The sequence below is a fragment of the Accipiter gentilis genome, chromosome 1 (assembly GCF_929443795.1).
Source record: "Accipiter gentilis chromosome 1, bAccGen1.1, whole genome shotgun sequence".
Lineage (NCBI taxonomy): Eukaryota > Metazoa > Chordata > Aves > Accipitriformes > Accipitridae > Astur > Astur gentilis.
Genome location: NC_064880.1, coordinates 26,159,842 through 26,185,294, shown reverse-complemented (window position 1 = coordinate 26,185,294; position 25,453 = coordinate 26,159,842). Strand labels below are relative to the sequence as shown.

The following is a 25,453-nucleotide window of genomic DNA, read 5'->3' as shown; positions in this document are numbered from 1 at the left end:
TAGAAACAATACATGTGAACAGTTGCAGTTCGTAATGAATAAGCAGAGTGTTCATTGTAATGAATACTGGTTGTGTTCAATTCATGGGTAACCTGTAAACCAGAGTTTTTCCCTACAAATTATTTGATGGACGATGGCTAATAACTAATATGTACAGGATAAATTGTGCTTGAATCATGCACGGTTTGGGAACAAAGAAGAGTTAAGTTCATTGACTACACACACTGGAGTAGGTTTTTTATCAACACCATTTAGTTTTTTATTCATGCAGTGATACTGTTTTCTCCTGGCAGCTCCTGTGGCAGAAGTTTTAATGAAATGAGTGACAGACCTCATCTGTGTTCTTTAGCCTTCTACACTGCTATGGGCTTTGAATTTAACATTTGTTTTATCACCCTCATAATTAAGTTCTTTTTCAGACTAATTTTTTTATGCTGAGATGATAACATGCAGAATTTTTAGGGTATCTGTGCTCATTTTGGTCACAAGGTTAAACTAGTGCCAGTGGTTTAGTATTGCAAATAGTTAAATGAGTGAACATAACCTTAGGACATGGAGCTGGGGGGATAGTGAGAAAAGAAGTCAGAGCCTTTGTGTGGTGAACAAAGCATCGCTGTATCTGAACAAGAAAGCAGAGAGATTTTTCCCTACCTTGTTACACAAAAATTAATGGGCTGGCCCTATAAAACCCAATAGCAAATAACTCTTCTAAAAATAGTGTACAAACATCTGTGGTAGGAAGTCAATGTGTGAAAGGCAAGAAATACACCAGGAGGAAAAAGTTTTAGGAATTTGGGCTGTTTATGTTGTTTGCAACTTCAAGGTACGTGGTTGTAATAGCAAAATGGAAGTACTTCATGGTTTTAAGCACCGTTCTAGCAATTTTCTCTGACCTTATCCAGTAAAATGTATTTCTCTATCTGATTGCTCCAGAATTACTGCTTTTAAGATTCAAGAAACAGAAATGTTTGCCAGGTCTTCACTGAAACCTTATGAAGTTTCTGGCACATAGTTCATGAGCAATACTATTGAAAGCAGGTATGACAAAGCTGTGTAGTTCATGTAATTGACTAAAAATTTCAGTTACTTAGTTCTGATGTTTATTCTTTATTTATAAAGTGGCACTGAGGAAAGTTTTTAATACGTTCAGTCTAGTTTCTCATCCTGATGAGAGAGTATTGTGTAGCAACTGGATGAAACGTTCCTCATCCTGAACCCTTGTCCTTCAGCTGCCAGAGCGACATCTTGTGAGTGTGGTGGAGTCCTTTGGTTTTTCGTGTATTGGTTAGTCACTCTCATGGCATGAAGTTAGCAGTGGAGTCCTGGAGGGTTAGCAGTCTTGCTGACTTGTTTTCATACATGCCATCTGGGGTTACCTCTGCTGAAAATAACCAGTAACCAAAAGCCACAATGCATGAGAATTGAAAATACTTTCTTAAATCATTCTTAAGGCTTAAACTCAGCTATAACTAATCAATTTGATTTCTAATAACTATTTTCAAAATCCACAAAAATCTAATGGCTACAGATCTTGGCAAAGGCAGGCTGAAGTTCATCTTCCCTGAACATCACCACTTCCCAGCTTCTGCTCCTGACATTTTGCTTCGTATCAGTTTTGTTGTACCAAGGAGAACAGAGAAGAGCTTCCTCTTGAGATTTGTGGCAGAGGTTTTTGCTTAATTAACTGGCAGAGAGACTGCCTCAGAGTGACAGGCAGTGCCTCCTTCACTCCTCAAGTGAGTGGTGTTAATTTCTTGCAAAATACAGGGGAACATATTCCCATCAGTATGTCCACACAACTCAGGGATGCTAATGAGAGCTGGGTGCTTGTATCAAAGGGGAAATTGCTATCTGTGTGCCAGGGCTGCATCCCGAATCAGTGAAGGGTGGAACTGCATCATCTCACTGGTTCTTTTTTGATGTGTCATGTCTTTCAGCAACTTCATTGTTTTTTCTCCTGTTGCTATAGCTATCCTAAACCAAGTTTTCCTAAGAAAACCACAGAATAATCTAGTATCGGTTTTGTTAGTATGCCACATAAAATGCTCTAAAGCTGGGATTTTGGGGAAAATAGCAGAGGGAATTTTGGCAGGTCAGACTGGTTCTTCTGGACTTGCTCAAAAATGGTGGTAAATTTGTTTCATGTGGACAGCTGTTTGTCTGAAAGCTTGCTTTAGTACAATAGGAAAGTGATTCAGCCCCCTAATCCATCACTGGAAATCTCTGCCACCATCCAAGACACTTAAAGGAATCACATTTACAGTTCTAATTGATAGCCACTGTTTTGACAGGCAAACAAATTTCTCCTCCCAGTGGCTTCATGCAGTTGGCCTCCAGCAGACCTTACCATTAGCACAATTCTACTGAAAAGAATATACAAGCTAATAATAAATCTGTAGGGAAGGATGTTAACCACAATCTACTATGTCTAATTAGTAATGTACAATAGCCAAGGCCAGGGAGGGAAGGTATTATTGCAAAACCATCTATTATTTATTATGCCGAAACACATCTTTCAAAATACAGTATATATAACTCCTCTCTTATTTTGGCATTGTTTTGAATGTTACTGCTTTGTAAAAATGTCAGCTATAGTAGAGGCACAGAGGTGGAATTTGTGATGCTTTAACCTTAGAAGTTTGTGGTAGAACCTAAAGACAAGTCATCTTAGGTTTTCTCTTTGCCTTTACAACCTCCCTTTCCTATTCAAGAACCATCTCTCTCTCCCTCTTAGAAGTCTCCCTTCGAAAGAGTCTCTTCACTCTGTACTGTCTCTTATTCAGAGTTTCTCAAGCACTCTGAGCAGTACAGAGCTCAAAATACAGGCTAATGCATCCTGTGGAGAAAGAGTGGATACCGTTCTTGGTAGCTCAGCTACTGTAGAGATCTCTGCATGTCTCCACTGCGTATTGCTGTGCAGTGTCTCGGAGGCAAGAGTGCCGGTTCCCAAGACATGTTACCTTCATGCAGTCTCCAGCAGAAATCTTCGGGAAGAGGTATTTCTGTAGCAGTGCAGCAGTAGAGCATGTGAAAGGAGTGTGGAGCAAGGAGGGGGAGAGTGAGTGTGTTAGGAGAGAAGGAGGAAATGAATGAAGAGAGAACTTAAAGGAGATAGGGGGGAATAATCAAGGGGAATGTATTGGTTTTGTGTGGCAAGGTTTTGGTAGCGAGAGGGGGCTACAGGGGTGGCTTCTGTAAGAAGCTGCTAGAAGCTTCCCCTGTGTTTGAGAGAGAGCCCATACCAGCTGGCTCTAAGATGGACCTGCCGCCGGCCAAGGCCGAGCCGATCAGTGATAGTGGTAACGCCTCTGTGATAACATTTTTAAGAAGGAAAAAAAGTTGGGATGCGGAGAAACAGCCGCCGGAGAGAGGAGTGAGAACATGTAAGAGAAACAACCCTACGAACCCTGAGGTCAGTGCAGAAGGAGGGGGAGGAGATGCTCCAGGCGCCAGAGCAAAGATTCCCCTGCAGCCCGTGATGAAGACCCTGGTGAGGCAGGCTGTCCCTCTGCAGTCCAGGGAGGTCCACAGTGGAGCAGATATCCACCTGCAGCTCGTGGAGGACCCTGCGCCAGAGCAGGTGGGTTCCCGAAGGAGGCTGTGACCCCGTGGGAACTCCGCGCTGGAGCAGGTTCCTGGCAGGACCTGCGGATCTGTGGAGAGAGGAGCCCACGGAGCAGGTTTTCTGGCAGGACTTGTGACCCCGTGGGGGACTCACGCTGGAGCAGTGTGCTCCTGAAGGACTGCACACCGTGGAAAGGACCCATGCTGGAGCAGTTCGTGAAGAACTGCAGCCCGTGGGAATGGCCCACGTTGGAGAAGTTCGTGGAGGACTGTCTCCCGTGGGTGGGACCCCACGCTGGAACAGGGGAAGAGTGTGATCAGCCCTCGCCCTGAGGAGGTGAAGCGGCAGAAAATAACGTGTGATGACCGTAAACCCCATCCCTGTCCCCCTTGTGCCACTGGGGGGGCTTGGTGAAGAAATCCGCGAGTGAAGTTGTGCCCGGGAAGAAGTGAGGGGTGTTTTGAGATTTGGTTTTATTTCTCATTACTTTACTCTGGGTGATTTGTAATAAATTGAGCTACTTTTCCCCAAGCTGAATCTGTTTTGCCCGTGATGGTAATTAGTGAATGATCTCTCCTGTCCTTATCTCGACCCACAAGCTTTTTTGTTATATTTTTCTCTCCCCTGTCCAGCTGAGGATGGGGGAGTGATAGAACAGCTTTGGTGAGCACCTGGCGTCCAGCCAGGGTCAACCCATCACAGGGAAAAAGCATCATAGCAAACTGGTTGGAGAATAAGGCAGGTAGATATGCAGTGATAATGTAATCATAGCTCTGAGTTGATCAGCAGAGAAAGAGAATAGGACCTTTTTAACTGGGCGAGTCATTTTTACCCTTCATGCCTCAGTTTCTTCATTTGTAGTGTAGAATGGATATGATGATATATGTGCAATATTAATTGATCATTAGAGAGTCACTACATTCCCATAGAGAATGGAGCTTTCATGAAGGCTGGGGTGTTGTCTCACTCAAAACATAGGGGAGTCCTGTGTATTCCTGATATTTTTCAAGGGTCATGTTTTTCCTGGAGATCTCATTGGAACCTGCAATGAGCAGTTTCACTTCATGAAAAGTCAGATAAGCCCTAACAAATCCCCAGTGTGGCATGTAATGGGAGGAAGGCACATGGTTTGCTTGGGAAGGCAAGTACTGCAGTGGTGAGATGATTCGCAAGTCTGACACCTTGAAGTATCATGGCTCTGAGTGCCAATGTAGCAGGTTTTCAGTTTTGTTTTGCAAATACCATGTATTTAATTTCATAGAATCATAGGATCATATAGGTTGGAAAAGACCTTCAAGATCATCGAGTCCAACCATCAACCATGCCCACTAAACCATGTTCTGAAGTGCCTTGTCTACATGCTTTTTGAGTACTTCCAGGGATGGTGACTCCACCACTTCCCTGGGCAGCCTGTTCCAATGCTTGACAACCCTTTCAGTAAAGAAATTTTTCCTAATATCCAATCTAAACCTCCCCTGCCGCAACTTGAGGCCATTTCCTCTCATCCTATCTCCAGCCACCTGACAGAAGAGACCAGCACCCACCTCACTACAACCTCCTTTCAGGTAGTTGCAGAGAGCGATAAGGTCTCTCCTCAGCCTCCTTTTCTCCAGACTAAACAATCCCAGTTCCCTCAGCCACTCCTTATAGGACTTGTGCTCCAGGCCCCTCACCAACTTGGTTGCCCTTCTCTGGACACGCTCCAGCACCTCCATGTCTTTCCTGTAGTGAGGGGCCCAAAACTGAACACAGGACTCGAGGTGCGGCCTCACCAGTGCCGAGTACAGGGGGACAACCACCTCCCTGCTCCTGCTGACCACGCTATTTCTGATACAGGCCAGGATGCTGTTGGCCTTCTTGGCCACCTGGGCACACTGCTGGCTCATATTCAGCCGGCTGTCAGCCAGCACGCCCAGGTCTTTCTCTGCCGGGCAGCTTTCCAGCCACTCTTCCCCAAGCCTGTAGCGCGCAGCAGGGGGTTGTTGTGAGCCAAGTGCAGGACCCGGCACTTGGCCTTGTTGACCTTCAGTTTGCCTCAAGAGTTTTGTATCTGCAGTTCTGATAATGTCACAGTAGCATGTTGTTTTTCCATACACAAAAGTGGTGAGCAAAAAGTTTTGCAGTGTGAGTAGAGATTCTCATATGGTGCCTCAGTAGCTGAAATGCACCGAATACCATGAGAGTTATGACATGAGAAAAATGAAAAGTCCTTCACCTTACATACGTGGAAAACACATACATATACTATACATGCATATGTAGTTGATACTTCAGTGAATTCTGGGGCTGTGTGGCTAGTAATAACGGAAAGAGACCCACAACAGGTGAGGAGAAAGCATGAAAAGGAAAAGAAAAAACTCAGCAGCCTGTTCTTGTCAAGTTTGGCACCCAAAGAGCTATCTTTTATCTCCCTTTGGTTGGTCTTTTCCCTGTCCCACCTTCAAGTGGCTCTCAGTTACCTGCAGAGGGCTGGTGGTGCTGGTCGAACACTGAGGCATGCTGGCTCTCACTTGACTGCAAAATTTCCATGCCCACATCTGAGAAAACCACAAAGTCAGCAAGTAGTTCCAGAGGGGCTGCTGGCAACATTCACAGACTGCACAGGGAGTCTCTGTCTCCTATTTTGTCTTACTGACTGAACCTTAGAGGAATAGGTTCAGTCAGAAACTGCATTTATCGTTTTTCTGCATGACAGAGAATAACAAATTCCTGGAAAAATTAGTAGCTAGCCTAACATTCTGCTTATGTCTTCTTTTTGTGGAGAGATGAGAAAATGCGTGACTATGAAATGGGAATGAAGAAAGCAGAGTCAAGGGGTTAATACTCTGGTCCTTTTCCTTTGCTTGGACTATGGAGTTACCATGCCCAAGACATGGATGTGATTATCATGTTCTCCTGGGGTTGGCAGACTGGCATTTACAGACTCCATACAGAGTAGGCATGGCTATGTTTCTGTGTGCTGTCTGGGACAGAATTACAATTCACTTCAGAAGAAAGTACTTGCCTGTATAGTGAAACCAAGAAGAGAAAATGGCTGATGCTATATGAAAGCAGGGAAAAATAAGATTATATGGGAATAATTCCTTACTTGGGTGGAGGGTAATTCCACAGTCTGGTGGACAAGCAGGCAGGGCTTGTTGCATTGGACAGACTATAAATCCCTTTTTTCCTTCTTCTGATCAACCTGTAAATCACAGCTGTGTTCTATTACTAGTTTTTTCTTTCTTGATGTACATGATGTGGGATGCAGAATTCTTGTACTGGTGACCAAAAAGACCAGCAACATGGTCATCAGATGATCGAAGCATCATTTCATGGAAACAGATGCCTAGCTGCTGTTCAACATCACGTTTTTCCTGGTCAGATAATAATATGGTGACCCCTCTTCATAAACACTATCTCCAACACTCAGACTACCTCAGCATGTTTTCTAAAAATAAGTTCCTTGAAGTATGAAGGATGACTCTTCATAGCTGCCTTCTGTTGTCTATATTTACATAGTAACCGATGAGAGTTATTCCATTCCACTGGTTCAGTAGATGGTCTCTGTGGTGTTGCAGCAACCTCTTCTAACTCAGGTGGCCCAAGTCTTAAGGTACCTTCATGATCCTTGGTTTTTGTCTTTGGTCATTTCATATGCTGCGTAAGTAAGATTTGATGTGTGGTACAGATGGACAGAACTGCCCCACTGGTAGGGATTTCCTAATACCTAATTACCAGAATGAGTTACAGTAACTCACTTCTATCTAAATTAAGAGCAAGCTCTACGTTTTAAAAATAAGGATATGGGGCTCGAAGGCTTAGGGAAGATGATGGTTGAAAAGATTTTGGGGTGATTATTTAGATTGCCTTTGTTCTGCAATTTCTAGGCAGAAGAGCAACATCTTGCATTTCACATGGCAAACAGCCTCCAGTCTTTTATCTGATACTGAAACACAGATAACATCCAAAACAATTATACCAGCAATGAAGATTTTCTCTTATTGCTGTCCACATGGTTGATACTCTGCGAATAAACTTCACTGTGTAATTTAGGGCTTCTGTTTGACATTTCATTTCTGCATGTGAGCCTCTCTGTTGAAGATTATAGATTATTTACCTGTGAGGTGTTACAGCAAGCAGCTTCTCAGATTTGGTGCTGGGAATTCTTTCATTAGCCCTTAAGTCTGTGAACAATGTGATGATCCAAGCATTAATACAAATGTGATTAACTGTCTTTTCTTAGCTTTGTTTGCTTTGTTCTACTGATGCCTACAAGTTACATAATGAGTAGCATGTACAGGGTATGCATTAAAGGCAGTCCACCATTGTAGCAGCCTTCATGGCAAATTTATTTTCCTTTTAGCAAAACTTCAGTGGGAAAAAAAATTGCACTGTTGATTTATTTTGAATGAACTCCTGGAAGGCTTACTAAGTATGCCATGTGGAAAGCCCCTTGAAGTGCTGAGGGTTAATACTCTCTGCTCTTAATTTCAAATTCCAGATAAATATGGTTTCAGCTTTGATCTTATCTGGACTAATTCTTTGTCACTCTACTAATTAATTCAGCATGCTGCAGAAAAGATGCTAATTTGGGCATCAAAGAAATAAACGGGTGGAGGGAGGTTGTTTTTAATCAGAGTTGTTAAAAAGATAAGTTTTACTCCCATTAGACTGGATCTAGAAGCTCAGTCATTTTAGTCTAGCTCTAGCAGCCTGATACAGTAAATTTTTAAATAAAATAATAATACAAAAAAGGCACTTGTTCACTTAATGTTGACATAACAGGAACAACATATATTGGTGTTAATAATGTGGATTTCTTTATATTTGCATTTTCTACATAACTTTCTCTTTTCCTGCTGACCATAACCAGTTAAACTCTGATTGCAGTATTGGAATCATGTGGATTATCTCCCCAAATAATTTGAAGATGGCTACATAGGAGTATACTCATATTCATGAAGTTTAGCCACACTTGCGAAAAACAAATAGTAATTGTAGCACAGGACATCTTAACAAATTGTCATGTGCCTCCATTGATATAATAAATCTGAGGTTAGGTCATTTCTCCCTTTTCATGGGAGCTATTTTTGATTGCCTAAGCTGCCCTGTTCACTACAGAAAGCTGCTGCTCCTGCTGCCTGCCTCTTGCTTTGTGCTGCCCTGGGACTGAGCCCCAGCAGTGGGAGAGCAGGGAGGCACCAGGCTAGCCGTGTAACTCTTTCCTGCAAGCAAGCCTCACCAAATCTAGTTAGAAGTGGATTTTTTCCCTTTACGTTCCAACTTACCAAACAGTATTGGTGGTGTACATGGCACTGCCCAGCCCAGTGATGGTGTTCCCATTTTACCCCTTCCTCTCCGTTTCCCCAGAGTTGGAGGCACTACCCACCCGGGAGCAGGGAGCAGAAGGGGCTGAAAAGGCCCTCTCCTGTGTTCATCGTCTTATCAGGGCGTTTCTCGCACCCTGCCGAAGCAGGGAGGCTGGGTCAAAACCTGCTCCTGCGCGAGGCTTTGTCATGAGGAGGTCTTGCTGCAATAGGTCTCCTACACCGGGGCATCTCAATGTTGCTGGGGCTAAATCCTCCACAGAGGGAATGGGATCCACTCACTGGGAGCAGGGGGCTGGTAGTGGGGCAAGGAAAAGAGATGCTCACCCCTCCTGGCTCGCAGACCCCTGCACAGAGCTACCCTTTTACCACAAGTTTGACTCGTATTGTGGAGGTACTTTAATCTTCCTTGAAAATTGGTAAAGATTTGAACAGTGTTGCCCAGCCCGTGCTGTGTGTGCTTCGTTCTCAAAATGTCAAAACGTTTAACCAAAACATGTATCTCTTCTTTCTGTAGTTTTTTTCAGTTGTTGCAAAGCTCTTGGTCCCACTGGTGTAATACTCAATGGCATGCTTCTGCCCAATAAGTAAACATTTAATAATAAACCTTTTAGTTATTTAGAGAGCCACTAAAAATGTAAAAGATGTATTTCATTAATGCTGCTATTAACATAAATGTAAAATGAGCCTGGCCTGTAATCACCAACAAGTCTGACTCACTAAGGATCTTTACGGCAATGTTTAATACTCTGTAAAAGTGTATGTATGAAAGTGATTAATCAAAGTACAGCACTGCTTCTAAAGTATTTCTTCTGCTGTAAAGCTGAGTGATAAAATAACTTAAAACACACGGCAGTAGTAGCAGTTAATAAGCTTTTTATAGTCCCTGTGTGGACCTGAAAATCATACCTTATTAGTATCTTTATCTTTCTTGCTCACTCATTCATTCTTACTCACATTTAAATTTAATTTTAAGGGTTATTTCTAGTCTTTCATAAGGGAGCTGCTTTAATAATCTCTGCATTTTTCCCCATTTGCTGTGAAATGACTAGGAGTCAGAGCTTTTGTTATATGTACTTTACAAATCACTCTGTGTTTTTTACAGATCATTTCTGGAGATGTCAAGATTTTATGACATTGTTAGGCTTTGTATCTTGCTTGGCTGCGTCATAGGCCCTGTTGAATTATTTCCCCACTGATGTTTGCAATTCCATTATGTACCCTGTTAGCTGCAGTGGCACCTACTCATCTAGGGCAACTGAATTAACTAAGAAATCCAAATTGCTGAATTTGGTCAGCAAGCTGCTTAGGGTTCCACTCACCAGATGATTCTCCTGCGTAGATGTCTGAGACTTTATAGTCCTGCCTGCTTTTTAATCCTTGAAGCAAATATCAACACATTTGAGATCTGGAAGCTCATGGCTCCACATGGAAACAAAGTGTTGCCATGACCACAGCTTTAGGTCTTGCATGTAAGACGTTTATCCTAAGTACAACAGAGCAGGTCTACAGGAGATTTGTTTTAATTTTTATCTCTTGGAAGCCTTGAAACAAAGCATACATATGCTTTAATGCTATAGCCAATAGAATGGTAATAAATACCGCAAGAAAATGACTCACATTTGGTATTCAGAGACTTCAGTAATTTAATTCTTCTAAGGGGAAAAATTTTAGTTATTTGCAGGGCACCCTTTGAAATTAATAAAAATAGGATAGTTCCACATTCTGGCATAGCATGTTTTGAACTGTTGCATACGGGCTTTTCCTGTAAGGTTGAAGTGCTCAGAGATCTGATCATATAAAGAAAATCCCTTTATGCTTTTGTTTACAGGAGGACTATGCTCTCAGTAGTTGGAATATTAATTTTCTCAACTGAAAAGTATACTGAGGTCATTAGGGTTTTAACTTCTTTAACAGTACTTCCCAGGCATTTACAGTGGATAATAAGAGAACTGGGGCAGTCACTCAACCTGGGAAGATACGGATTTATTTCCTTACTGTTATGATTACAAGTGGTTTCATTTTACATAAATTGATTATAGATGGATATAGAATGAGAGGATGTAGCTGATCCATTTGTTTTCACGTCTTCTACTTATATTTCTCCATTTGTTACATAAGGTTTTTGGAGTAACAATTCCATCAGATATTAAGTTGAAGAGAATTTTGCTGTGCACAGTATAGCAAAACAGACCTTTTAAAAATGTGTACCATACATTTTTTCATGTATGTTTTTATTCTTCTGACAGCAGTATTAATATGAAAGGCAGATTTTACCACAATCCAGTTATTTGTTGCCTGGAGAATTGGAAACTTCAAATCCTAAGGATGTTCAGTTTTCATAGAATTTTAATATGGATTTGATTAATTCCATAGTATAATTTTGACAATAGATTTTACCCTGTCCTTGTTGAAATCAGTGGAGGGCTTCACACTGATATCAGTGAGAACATGGTCAAACTGAGTTGGGCAGCAAGTACTCTTACCTCTTTTTTGTCTTTTTGGTTTGGTTTGGTTTGGTTTTTTGTTCCTATAAGCAGTAGGGAACCATTAAGCCTGTAGTGCACAAACCCATGCAAAATTACAATGGATGGAAGTTAATTTTATCATCGGAAGCCCATGGCAATTAGAAAGCATCAGTGAGCAGACCATAAATTTTAGGATAGGGTGTATAAATTCAGGCAGAGATGATACTGGGGGTTTTTTTGTAGTTTAATGCTGTCTACTCTATATTGCTTTTCTTAACAGTGTTAAATTTTTTCTGCTTTTATTTTTTAATGTTTGTGCAAGATTTTTTTTGGAGCTGAAAATATATTACAATAATAATAAAAGAGAATGGATTTTTATGGTATAGCAATGTGCAAAAGAGGCCAAAAATCTGAACATTTCCCTAGCCTTGAGCTATGTGCTGTGTACTTAGTGTAACAGGTAAAAATTGTAAGCCTGCACAAATCCCATCTGAAGCCAAAAATAGCAAAAAAAACAAAAGTTGTTTTCATCAAGACCAACTCACTATTCCCAATTTATAATTACACTGGAACTTGCCAATTTGATGGCAAGAACAGCTCTACCAGCAAACAGCACTATTTTTGCTGAGAGTTGTCACATTGGCAGTTACTACAATCAAAATTGTCACTTTATTTAAAATGTATTTCCCCAGTAAGCAAGAAATAATACCTAGACTTGAAAGGGGTGTATGTTAAAGATTATTTTTTTTTACATTTCTCTTGAGTATGCAACACATCGAACTTTAACTCCCTGCAGCAATACAAAATGGCCAAGAATAATGTTTGCAAAATCAATACATGCTACAGTCGAATATGAGACTCCACAAACCCATAATTGAAACTGTGGGAGAAAAGCGGCAGCCTGAATATAAACAAAGTACCAGAGTTGGATTATGACCAAGATGCAAGTGCTAATACAGCCTTTCTTGAGAAAACTGCCATAAGACCTTCCTAGCATGTGTTAGAAAGCAGGGGTGCTTCAGGTGCAGCCTGCTGGTGCTCATCCCCAGGTGATTTATTGTTTGGCTGCCTGACATCTCTGTAGAGAGCAATATGTGCAGAGTTTCCTCTAGCTTTTCTTTTTCACCTGGGTCATCTCATATCTGTGAGCCCTTCTCACTTTGTATCTTCTCACTCTGTATGTACAACCTCTGTCTCTCTCTTGTGTTTCCAGACTGCTGACTTCAGTGCCACCACCACCCTCCGATAGGGTTTGTGGCTCCACAGTCTCTTGGGACTGCTAGAACTCAGAAAGCAGCAGTGGAATCAGTGTGCTGCTCTGTACTCAGGAAGAGCCAAAAGCATGGAAAGTATGTGCTGCCTTTCTGGAAGCACTGAAATGAGTAGGGGCCATAAAAATAGGATTTAAGATTGTTTATAGATGAGGTGTATGTATATTTTGATCAAAGGATCCCTCAAAGAATACAAGACACCATCTACCTCTGTTGCCACATATAAGAAAGAGAAAACCATGCACTGAGATAAAACTCTTCCTACTCCTCAGTGCAGTCCATGGCAGAGCCATGGTAAAGCATCTCATGTTATTACCTGTAGTATTTGCTCTTCTTCTCATTAGCACCACACGCTACATGTCTGTCTCTCATGCCTATCGTTCTCTTTCTAACCAAGTTTTAATCCTCTGGAAGATTGGCTGCAGCATCCCTAAGAATTCATCTGACCACAAGCTCAGAATTATTGATTAAAGTCACAAAAAATTTGGATCACTAACTTATGAGCCTGACAGTATTTGCAAGATTTCTGCTTTTGTCAGAGAAGAAACCTGAAGTCAATGATTTACAGCTAAAGTATATGCACAGTAGTACAGCTATTCCATTTGAGGCAGTTTGGGCTGACATGAAAAATAAAAAGGGTAAAAGAAAGATCACCAAGGCAATGCTGCAGACTTCCACAGAAGAGTTTGCAGTTTTGAGTCAGAGTAATTCATTTGCAAGATGGTATATTTAACGAAGAAATCATTACTTTTCTTTACATTGTTGTCATGCATGCAAGGACACATGAATTTGCATGGGACGACACAAACTGATCATTTACTTGTGGAACTGAGAATTTCAAATTGGGGAAGAGGAGGGGAGGTTTTTATACTTTTTGGCACATAATTCATAAGCATATTTGACATACTTGGCCCCAATATTCTGCCTAGCTCCATCAGAAATGAAATGTACCACCCCAGTTCAGTCACCTTTTATAGGCTGCATACAGCAGACTTCTGTTACACCTATCTGTACAGTGTATAGAGCAGTGGGATGCCCGAACTGATTGGGGTCTCTGGAGCACTTTCACAGCATAAATATTACATGATAGTATATTACTAGGCAGAAAGAGTAACCCAGAAATACTTTTAAAAAGAGCTTTTGTGAACTGTCTAGTTTTGTACTCTCAGAATATAGCAAGATTTTATTCTTCCTGGTTGCATCCTCGTTTAAACAAAGAACCAATCCGTAAATTAAGGCCAGGCATGAGTGAGAGACAACAGTTACTGATAAGAGCAGAACATGTGGTACCGTCTGGGTGCTAACACCGCAGCCACTACAGATTACTTTCACAGAACTGTCCTGTGGTAAGAAGAACCTTCAGCCACTTTACCATGTGCTGTATTAATAGTCCAGCCCTGCAATGCTTTGCATTTCAGGTTTGGTGGGGCTTTTCAACTTTGTTTCAAGCAATAGCTTTTGAAAGTACAGGGTCCAAATCAATTTGTAACCAGTCCTTCTTATGGCATGTGGCCTATTTAATACCGGTAACTTACTTTGCTATGTGGGAAATATATGAGTGACTAAGATAAAAACTCACAGTGTTTGAGTGCCTAAAATTTCTGTGGTTTATCATAGATAAGTACTGTTTTTTTCTTCTAGTTATTATTTCCTCCTGATTCCTTCCTTGATATCTTCAACAGATTTGGAAAGAAAAAAGAAGATAAAAGTGGGAAAACAGATCAGAAGGGGAATCCAAAGCAAGGCATGCTTAAAGAGGAGGAGCTGGAGAAAATGAAAGATGAACGTGAAAGGTGAGTAAATAGTAGGAACATCTTTGTTCATCAGATGAAAAACTTCAAAACAAGGGATTGCTTGAAGGGACAGCCAGCCAGCCTGGCTGGAGATGTCCCAGACCATGCCTGCTGGCAGTTAGGTCCAGGCAGTGCAGAGCTTTAGGCCAGTCTCCTGGCTGAGTTAGGGCTGCTGTATGACAGGAACTTGGCTGTCTCCTGCAGTTTCTGTGCACTTCACTGTGGTAGCTGCTATTCAGGTCCCAGTTTCTGCTAAGCTGGTGAAGATCAATTCCTTCAAAACCTGTTTCACTTCTGCCCATTCCCAAGACTAGCTGACTTAATAGGGTTTTTTCCTCTACTTCTTTAAAGCAAGAACCCCTTCCATTCTTTCCTGACAGCCTCTGCTATGTTTCCAGCACTTCAGACCTCTTTGGCTTCAGCTGGCTGTGCCATCAAATGGAAGGTTTTGTACTTAGGTATGGTATTTTCTGCACAGCATTTGCTGATTAGGCACATTGCAGAAATATCTACTCAACAAACGCTGAGTATGCCAAGAGACACCAGGAATAAAGCAGGTTTAAATGGTTAAAATCAGTCTGAAGAGGCAGGGGTCTGCAAGCAGTAAGGTAGGTGAGATGGCCAAGGCAAGAAGCTGGGTGTGTGCCAGCTGTGAGTTGCCATATTTCTGAGGTAAGGCTCTGAGACTGAAATGAAAAGAACCACTTATGTGAATAAGCCCAGTTCTCTGTCTTATTCATAAAATGCTCCTTTTTCATGCCCAATCTTAGCAACTTCATTATCTTTCCAGACAAAGAGAATTTACGGTTTTCAGCTTTCCCCCATGTGTGCCCTTCAGGAACTATGGACAGTTTGTAAGTGCTGACAAGGTGCAGCAAACTCCCCTCTCCCTTTCCCCAACTCATCCAGATGTACTTCGTGATATGCTGAAGAAGGTCTTTGTTTCCCTCTGATGGCTGCTAACAGAAAAGTTAGAGCCCATTCCTGCTAGCTCTCAAGAGGTGTCTGCAGTTACTGTAAAACTTTCTAGGTTGTAGTAATATGGGTTATAAGAGCATGGGGAAAGCTTTCAGAGGTCTCTTTCCTTCACTGGAGCATCCTGCTCCTGGGAGATGGAATGGAAGCAGATATGGTTCCTGTTGAGCAGGCAGGGTCTCTCCACACAGGCCAGCCTTGGTGGTGCTGGTCAGTGTCAAGGGAAAAAAACCCCTGCTTTCGAGTCATGCAGTACATGGTCAGCCTTATAAGTGGTAGCTAATGGGTTTGATGGGGAAAAGAAATAACTCCAAAGCCCAACCCTTGAAGAGGTCTGCTGCTGATATTTACTGTTCTAAAAGCTAGTAAGGTATCCAGTTGCTGCAGTGCTGCTACTGGATACGCTTAGCCAGTGTTTAAGTATTTAGTTCATCTAAGTTAAGTAGTGTCAGGAGAAACTTTGTACCATTTGTTTTAAAATTTCTGTGCCGTGTCCTTGATTTTGCCAGATTGATGAGTGCCTTTATTTTAAACTGCTGACTCCCAATTTGGATACTGGCAATTTGAGAGGTATGTGTCCTTCATTTTAAAGAAGCCAGTGTCTTTTATTAGGATCCTGGCAAGCTAAGAAGCATGTATCCCATCTGTTAAAGGGCCAGTGTCATTTACTGAAATGTTGGCAGGCTGCAAGGAATGAACCCTTCTGTCTAGAGGTCTAACGTTCCAATTGGACACGAGATAATTGTTCTTAATATTTCTTTAGTGTTGTATGCTTTTTTTTTTTTTAAATTACAGTCACTGATTGACAGTAACTTGGTAAGGCTGCATTAGAAACTGGCAGCTCAATGTCTTCATCATTCTGGTTTCTCTAGTAATGATTTCAGTTTTGACCTGGAAGAGTTTGCGACTGAAATGGAGAACAGCAGGTGTGTTGAGAAGTGGATGAACCAAGATGATATTTTTAACTCACTTATTTGATTCTTCTTCTATAATGCACAAGAATAGAAATCACACTTTTTTTATCAGGTAATACATCTTATATGTTTGGGGGATTCAAATTAAAAAAAAACAAAAATAAGAGGAGCAAAGATATTTTCCCTATGTTATCCTCAATGCAATGCAATATGTGCTATAAAAACAAGCAATTTGCTTCAACTTTCTAAATGAAGTAAGAGCGTGGCTGTATATGTTTGCCCACATAAGACTATCTGCAGGCTGACTGTTGAACCCTTCTTGAATTGATCATAAAACAGAAGAGACTTTTATGTTTCCTAGAGGAAAATTATGTAAGGAAGCTAGTTCTCATATGTGGGTAAGAACTGTTTGGGAAATTGATTAAAATCAGTGAAAGGAAACGTTACATTACTTGAAGGTAATTCAGTCCTTTTGCTTAGTTGTTGACTGTTCACCTAGTGATGATGCTCAGTAAGACAGAAAATACAAGTTTTATAGCTCTGTCCCAAGATTTAGTAATTCTATAATGTAATTCAAGTCCAAGATTTTAATGCACGTATTGGCAAAGAAAACCTTGTGGCACATCCACACCATAGATCTTCTGCTTCTATGACTTCACTAGCTGCAATCCTGCATACTTGGTCTCATATTTATAAAGCCAGGCTTCACTGAAGCTTACTAGAACATAGGCATATTTTCAAATCTGTTCTTGTTGAGAGCGAAATGAGTATATGTTAAAACTGCTAGGGATGTTATAGTAGAACAGACTACAGAACCGTCGATAGAAATGTAGCATGTTTTGTCCCCTGATACCTGTGAACAAATCCTGTATTTAACAGCTTGAACAAAATACAAATTGCTTTTCTAACATTTAACCTTTCTAGAATTAACTTAAACACCCACCTAATTTTACCTTTCCAAGATAAGCTGTGTAAGTAATTCTTGTTCAGATCCTCAATCCAATTATTACAATCTTAAAGTCAGAGTTTTTGCTTAAACTTCAGTTTCTTAAATGCTGACTGCATAAATATTTCAGGATCTGCCATATTAACCGATACTATGATTTTTCACCTGACAGTTTTTTTCAGATGCCAAGTTGTCCATTTTGACACTTAGTGGAAGAGGTCAGAGTAGTTGGTTTTTGGGCTGGGTGTGACAAGATTAATGATCAAGTGCATTTCAGCATCTTAGCAGCTGTGGACCTCGTATGGTTTTGGATGTTGGTGTTGCATGCAATATATGCTTGGCAGCTCTCCAAAAAACAAAATACTGTTCCAAGATCTCAGCTGAGAAATATTTTTCCGTAGGAAGTGCATTTCCAGCTTATGGGAGTAGGCCATCTCTCAGAGTTTTACAGAAATTTTTGATTGGTATTGGACAGGTACAATAATATTTCACAAAATTCTAGGGATAGGCTTTTTGTAGAGGATGCAGCCTTCTTCCAGAAATTTTGACAAGATTTACAGACGTGCAGAAATGTCAGATGTGTTCACTGCACAATTGTGGGTTGGCTCTGCAGTACAAACTCAGTGACTCTGGCTCTGACAGGAAACGTCAGATCTTACGTAGGTGTGCTGCATGAGCGTAAGTCCATCATGCTCAGAATAGGTTGGATTTCCTGCTTGCACAGAGAAGGAATTGTACAGTGCATGTGCAACAAGTCTGGCACATCCAGAATGTGTTAGAGCTAGTAGGCGTATGCAGATGGAGTATACAGCTCTCATTCTGTAGTGCAGATGCTTCCCAAAAGGATTGGACTTGCTTGCACATTGGTCCTCAGCATAGATTTGCCTGGCAGCTCCTTTTATGGGCTGCCAAGTTTCAGATTTGAACCTCAAAAAGTGAAAATAAATTTAGTATTTCTCTAGCCTAGTAATTTCTATTTCCATTCCACATTGTCTTATTCTCAGTTTTCAGTACAACTCTCTGTGCTGCCTTGTAGCTGCAGTTCTCCGAAGCAGCTCCACATCTTGCACTGAAATGCTGACATCATTATTTTTTTACTGCTTGTATTCCCTAGCAGTCCCCACCAAGATCAAGGTCTCATTGTGCTCATTGCTGTTAGGGAAGCTTGGGCCTGACCCCAAGCACTTACAGTTGAGGTAGAAGAGAGGAAATCTGGCAGGAAAAAAAAAAAAGTGTCCTGTGGGTGGTAATCTGACATGCAGGCAGCACAGCTGCTTGTCCAGATTCCTAAAAAGTCCCTGTCAGGCTAGGACTTTGTTCCAGACCTCAGGCCCAGGCATCCTTTCTTTTCAAAGCCAGTACTTTATTACATGACTACTACTTCTGCAAGCTTCAAGTGGTTAACAGGAACTTAGGATGTTAGGCATTCCTTCTTTAGTAATAGCCGTATCTGTGTCCAATGGGAATGAATTTGGCACCTCCTCTAAATTCCACTATTTTCCTCTTCTCCCCCTACCTCCCTTAGCTTTCCTTGTGCCACAGCAATGCAATGTCACTGAAACTTCACTGGAGAAAGTCAGAAGTTTGTGACAGTTCAGGAGGACTGACTTAACTGGTGATACAGTTCTCTGAGGTGGTGGTTTGTTCTTCCTGACACAAGTCAAGTGGTTCCTTGGACTGAGGCCCTATTTTAAATAAACTCGTCATTTTGTTCATGCTTCAAAGAGTTTGGCTGTAATAAAGCATGTACTCCAAAGGTCTAGAATCTGCCCATAAAAGGAAAAAGCAAATGCTGTGTCTGAGGTTTATTTTGATCAAGCTGACTCAAATCTGTATTTTTAGTGTGTTCTGTGTAAATTACTCAGAATTTGTCATTTTAACAACAAGATGTTCACTACATTATTAAATACTGGAAGACAGCCTCTCTTTTCTTTCCCTCAAAATAAGATTTCTCTTCTTCCCTTCCTCCATCTTTTTCCCACTCATTTGGGGTTGCCTATTAATTTTCTAACATTTGAAAATCATTGTAAAACAAACTGGATAAGTATATTAGTCACTTGAGTTTTACACATAATAATTTGTTTGCCTTTCAAATGCAAATAAAGTGACTATCAATTGAAAGAAAACTATTTTTCCTATTTGTTTAGGACTATTTTACTGGAATGTTCCTGCTGAGACCAAAGTCTCTCTTCCAGCAGAGTTGAACATTTCCTTGACATTAGAATAAAATTCCACAAAATGAAGCACCTTGTTGAAAATAGGGTGGTTTTAAAAAGTAGCATATGAGTTGGTGAACAAGGAGGCACTCTCTGTAAAAAAAATAATACTCTCCACTTGTTTGTGGGAGTAGTAGTTTGTTGTTTTGTTAAAACAGTCTTGGTTTTGTAGTTCTCCTTGGATTTAATTGCGGAAATTTTTTTTAATAGTATTAAGTTTTTTGAGCAGAGTGTTAGAGAAGCAGAAGGAACATCTGGCCCTTGCTTTTAGAACATCTGAACTGAATGCTTAAGTTACAGTGAATCTCAAATTTGGGTAAAATTAAATGGTTTCAGTTTTTATATTAAAGCCTGAATTTCCTTTACTTTTCGGAAACCTTCCAGCAACTGAAGAGCATTTCTTTCTTGTTTTATCAGCTCTGATGCCTGTCGCCTGTTCCCATAGTTAAAAAATCAGTACATATGTTTTTGATATTTGGCAAACAGAGGTTTAATTTTGCAGCTGCAAGATCCCTGTATGAAGGGAATGCATCTTAGAGAAAAACATTTAGAGACCACTTATATATGAGAGAATACATTTCTGTCAGCATTTGTTTCATTATATTTAATTACAAACAACTTGTATATTACTGGAAATCAAAATGAAAACAAGAATAGCTGCATGCATGGCAGTATGGTGGAAGAGCCAAATTGTTTTGAATCAAAAGTTGAAACTCAGACTTTTACAAAAATCAAGGTATGATTTTTTTAAATGCATAGTACATCTTAGAGCATGCTCATACACACACACGTTGTTGCCAGCCCCATATAGCTTTTGTGCCTGTTACCCGCTTGCCAAGTCTATTATGGCTGTTTATAGTTCATATTGATCTCTGATAAAATGTTAGTAATTGCTCTTCTCACCATTAAGCTCTGTGCTAAACCACATGGGTTTGGGACTCCTGAGCTTGTGCATCATTATTTATTAAGGGTTAATCCAACATGGTATATCTGTTCATTGAATATTCGTGACTTTGCAGCACAGCTAGGTCCTGTGGTTTAGACAAAGTGTTGGATGTGATCCCAGTTTTAATACTCCCAATTTATTATAACCATTGAACCCTGATCAGATCACGGATTGGACTGGATCCCAGTTTTTTAAATGTCCCAATTTATTGCTGGCTTGCAACCCTGATAAGAATACATATTTGATTAAGGCTTCAGTTTTCAAAAATTCCAGTTAATTACTTTTAGATTCTTATTAGATCATAGCCATGTAGTATGGTATGTTGAAGTTATGAAAAAATTACTGGGTGATGTTGCACAGGTCAAGGTCATAGTTTCATTTTGTGCTGACAGTATGAAGTTATCAGATTTCTGTTTATTACTGTGGCAGCACTTGCACTGGACAGGAGGACAGATTAATCCCAACCCATTGATTCTGAATGATTCTCATTTTAGATCTGCTGCTGCTCTGCATACCAGAACATGTAATAAAAGCCTACCACGGAATCCTGAGAGATTGATGTTTGGTTATGAGTAGCTGAGGTAGATGGGTCTCAACTACCTTTCACAGGTTGTGATGTGGCATTTAGAACCAAATAGCAATTTTTTTAGCTGCTTCATGTGGCTAATCCACTGCTGGAGGACATTTTTAAGACAACATTAGGCTGAGAGTTGATCCCAGATTGTCCTAGCTCAAGAACATTAAGAATTGAGAGTAACAGAATGGTGCATGGAATTGGCCTTTTTCTTTAACTATCTCAGTACTATTCATGGTATTGGAGACTGATGGGAATAGCACTTTCCAGGTGTTATAGCCATGCCCTCTAAATTTAAGCACTCAAATTCTCATCCAAGCCATTTAGCGTGCTCAGTTTGCCCTTCATTGAGGCACTAGTTTCACTTTGCTCTGGACACCAGTTTTCACAAGCTGTGAAACCTGCCCACCTAAAAGGTCAGAGCAGGTCAGGGGCAATGGCCTGGTTCTTTCTTGCATAAATGGGCCAATGTGGGGTTCTTTTCTGTATGTATCAGAGTCTTATTACTTGAAGTTTTTTAAAATTACACTGTAAAACAGAAATACTGCTGTTAGAAACTTTTACAGGCCAAACTAGTAAAGTGAAACTGGCCAGTGTACTAGCCAACCTGGGTAATAGAGGGTTTTCTAAGAGACAGGCTAATCTGGCCTAGGGATTTCTTTGATGCAGTACTGAATGTAGGTCAGCTCTTGCCTACCGCAAAATCAATAAGGGCATAAGAATGACTTGGAAGCTGCATTTCATTCCTTGCCCTTCCATGTGTGATTTATGACAGTCTGTCATAAATCTTTGGCATGCACTTTGAAGTAGTGCCACAGCACAGAATTCCTGTTCTCAGACTCCCTTACCTGTGGGATAAAAATGAGAATACAACTTGTGGGGATAGACAGTCAGGCAGGAAATTGGTTTGCATGTGTAATTCTCATCCGTAGTGATGTTAAACCAAAATACCTGAAAGTCTTAAAGCTTTGTCTCCTCAAAACTGAGTTTTGCTTTCTAATCCAGAACTGTTAATTAGAAACAACCTGTGAATCCCAGACTAGCAGATGGAGGCTGTTCCTGTTCTTGAACAGAGAGATTCTGTTCAATAGGTTCCAGGCTCAATGTCCTATGTGTACAATAAAGAAATGCGTGTGGAATATCGTATCACACGGAACTAGGCTTGCTCCTTCCGCTGCTAGGATTGCATTCGAATGAAGGCACAATGTTTAAGCAGTTGCAGAGATGGTTGTGCAAACTCATGAGGTCTCACTAGCTAAGTGGGGCTGGCAAGTGTCTATGCGGGAGAAGTTCCAAGAATACCCACTTACTGAAGGAGGAGGCCCCAGGGACTCAGTAGGTGTCAGTCTTTATGTGTCTGTTCTGAGCTATGTTACTGCATGTGGTTGTGGGTGTTGGGTTTTCATGAGGCGTCAAATCAATGTTGTGTCTTCCCATGGTCCTTACAGTGTCTCTGGTATTTTTCTTAAGTTGGTGTTAGAATCCTCAGTGGTTTTGACTGGTACCTACTACAGCAATTGCTGGAGCTGATCTAGTCAGTGGCAATGAATAAGTTCATAGACTGATGTCTCTGTCTCGCCATAGTTTTTTCTGCAGGTATACTGCAGTTACTTTATACTTGTTCACTGTATCTGATGATAAAATAATTTGTTTATCTGGAGATAAAATATCTTCTCTGAAATAATTTGCTTGATGTCTTGGTTGGATAGGTGAATCTGTGGCTTTGACTGCATTTGGTATTGTTTCCATTCCTGACATCAAGTTCCCAATGACTAAAATATAAGCGAAGTTAAATCTTGCTTTCTAGGAGTATTCTGTTCTTTTGATTCTCTTTTTGTGATTATTTGTTCACAATGAGCTAACATTAGCAAAAGGGACTCAGGTATGATGTGCACAGCATCTCACTTATCTTTTTAATGGAAAAGTACAAATTACAGCAGCCTGATAATTCCCTTAAATCAATGTTGAGAACTAGGCCTGCAACTTACCTATGGTCTGCAAAGTCCCTGCAGACTCAAGTCCATTTTGCAGGAGGAGCTTGGAGCTTTTAAAGGCATCAGAACATCTCAGGTGAAAGATGCCAAAGTAATTTTGACAAACCTGGAATAATTCCACTAATCCACATTGTCACAAACAAGGCACACCCTGTTGACTGAGCAACCTGATCTGTGCAGTCAGCCTTGCTTTCAGCAGGCGATTGAGCAGGGTGACCTTCAGAGGGTTCCTTCCAACCTAAATTTTTCTGATACTGTCACTTCAAAAAATAACTCAGGGTAATTGTGAGTAAATAAGACTGCATAATGTAGTAAAATACAGAATATAATATACTTGGCTTTTCCAATAGTTGGATTTCTGTAATCTGCTGCATTTCCCCCAGTGTACAGCTAATGTGGCCAAAAGAGAGACAGAAAAACTTCCTCAGATTTAACAGCAAAGGTAAAATCCTGTTCTCGTTGAAGTTCATGGCATGGGGGAAAATGTAATGACCTCATTAGAACCAGGATTTTCTTTATAGGGCAGGATTCTGTGTAAGTTGGTAATCACTCCCTGTCACCTCTGAAATAAATGGAAGAACATTAAGACCTCAGTCTTGTCTATCCAAAGCTCACAGTCCTCATTTTGTGGTACAAAAGGGCTATGTTTCATCTTCAGCTTGTCATAATCTTAAATTTTAAGGTCAGTGTAGCTCTATCTGCTTCTTAAGTTTTTCTTTCCTCTGTTTCTTTACTTACAACCCTTCAAAGGCAGCTACTTTGGTCAGTTCAGCATTATATGAGTATGAGGTATTTATCTAGAACAGGCAATATTTCATGTTTAGCCCTGGTGATTTTTATCATTGAGCTGGTTAATGCTGTTACAAGTTCTATCTTGTTTAGCCTGAGTTACAGTCTCTTACTCCCTTGAATTTGTGGCTTGTCTTTTTTTATTTCCGAGACTGTTTCTGTTCTTGTTTACAATTACAGATACTAATTATGGGGGAGAAGATATTCAAATCCAGCACAATAGAATGAGCTGAAATGAAGAAACACTTGCATAGCTTATGGGGAAGATGTTTTCGACAAATACGCCTCCAGTAGAATACCCTGAAAGATGATACTAAATTAGATATTGTTTGAGTCTTGATGAGGATGTTGTATCAGATGTCCTCAATTTACTGGCAAGAGGTGGATTTTTATTTTTTTGTTTGTTTTTTTAGCTATGAGACTTGCCTGCTTCTGGAGTTTTCCTAGGTGATGGTTGAAAAAATACAAATGAACCTTTTCCTGATAAAAGATGTAGGTTTGAATAAGATTGTTAATGTCATTATAGACCATGTCTGTCTGAAAATTTATTATGAAATAAAAAAAATTTAAAGCACTGTACTGAAATTATGTCCTCAGATATTCAAGTGAAATATGCCCATTCTCATCAGTGGTTATGGCTTACAAATATCTGAAGGCAGGATGTATTCAGTCCACCATTATGTAAATGAATGAAAATACAAGATTTTACTTAGCAAAATATATTTTGCTAGCAGCTAGAAAGGAATTAAAACATTAAACCCAATGGAAATCTAAGTGACCTCCTGCAGAAATAGGCTGCTTTCCTCTAGACAACCCGTTACTCAATATATGTATGAATTAGGTAAATGAGAGACAAAAGCAGAAATGTTATGTAAAATCACAGTTGAAGTATTAAGATACTAAATCAGATGTAAATTGAGTAATCATTGCAGTATGTAGATCTTGTGGAGAGTCACATGAGTGGGGAAAAAAAGCAATGCAGTAGCTTTTATTCTGCTGTTCACAAGGAACAACTAAATGAGAGGATGAATGTTTAGCATCTGAATGATCTCAAAAGACTTAAAGGATAAGGTCCTTTTTTGGAGTTTAGGTATACCTCAAACTGATTGTACACACACTCACTTACCTGTTCTTATTCTGCTTCTCTTACTGTGAACAGAATAGAAATTATCCTAAAAGACCTATGGCCCTGTTTTTGTTACACATTTTGTCTTTGCTTGTTATTCATACTCCTCCCCTGGGAACATCTTTCATTGAGGTAGCCAGCATCTTGCTCATTCATGTACCTGTTTGCGCTTCCACAAAGTCTATGCTTTTAATCCACCATACAAGAAATGTTGCTGTATTCATATGAAGTATAAAACAAGGTACCTTTGTGAAATATGCTGTCATTGGTCAGCAGCTGCCTTTTCTGTCCTGTGTTTGACATCTTAGGTAGGCACCTCAGGGCTCAAACCATCTCATTCTCTGTGCTCTGCTCAGTGCTAAGCACAAGATCATTCCATGATAAATAAAAAAATGTTGCATTGCTTTTGCACTTTCCCTAGAAAGTCAGAAGAAACAGGATGACCTGGAGCTCATGGGGAGTGCAAGGGAGAAGTTGAAACACCTCAGGAAAGGTTGTACTTTTTTGTTGTGGGTCTATTTTGGTCAGTTTTCCCCATCCAAAATTATTCTGATGTGAAGCGCAACC

The 25,453-nt window shown here is 40.5% G+C and overlaps 1 protein-coding gene across 3 annotated transcripts in view; it reads left to right on the top strand.

Annotated features, from left to right (window-relative positions):
• The window catches only part of PARD3B (par-3 family cell polarity regulator beta), a 442,140-nt gene that overhangs the window by 326,277 nt on the left and 90,410 nt on the right, over nt 1-25,453 (top strand). For all 3 annotated transcript variants that reach the window (XM_049807683.1, XM_049807694.1, XM_049807673.1), the window contains one exon: nt 14,296-14,406. In XM_049807683.1, the coding sequence (XP_049663640.1) occupies nt 14,296-14,406 (111 nt within the window). The remainder of the gene's footprint in view (nt 1-14,295; nt 14,407-25,453) is intronic.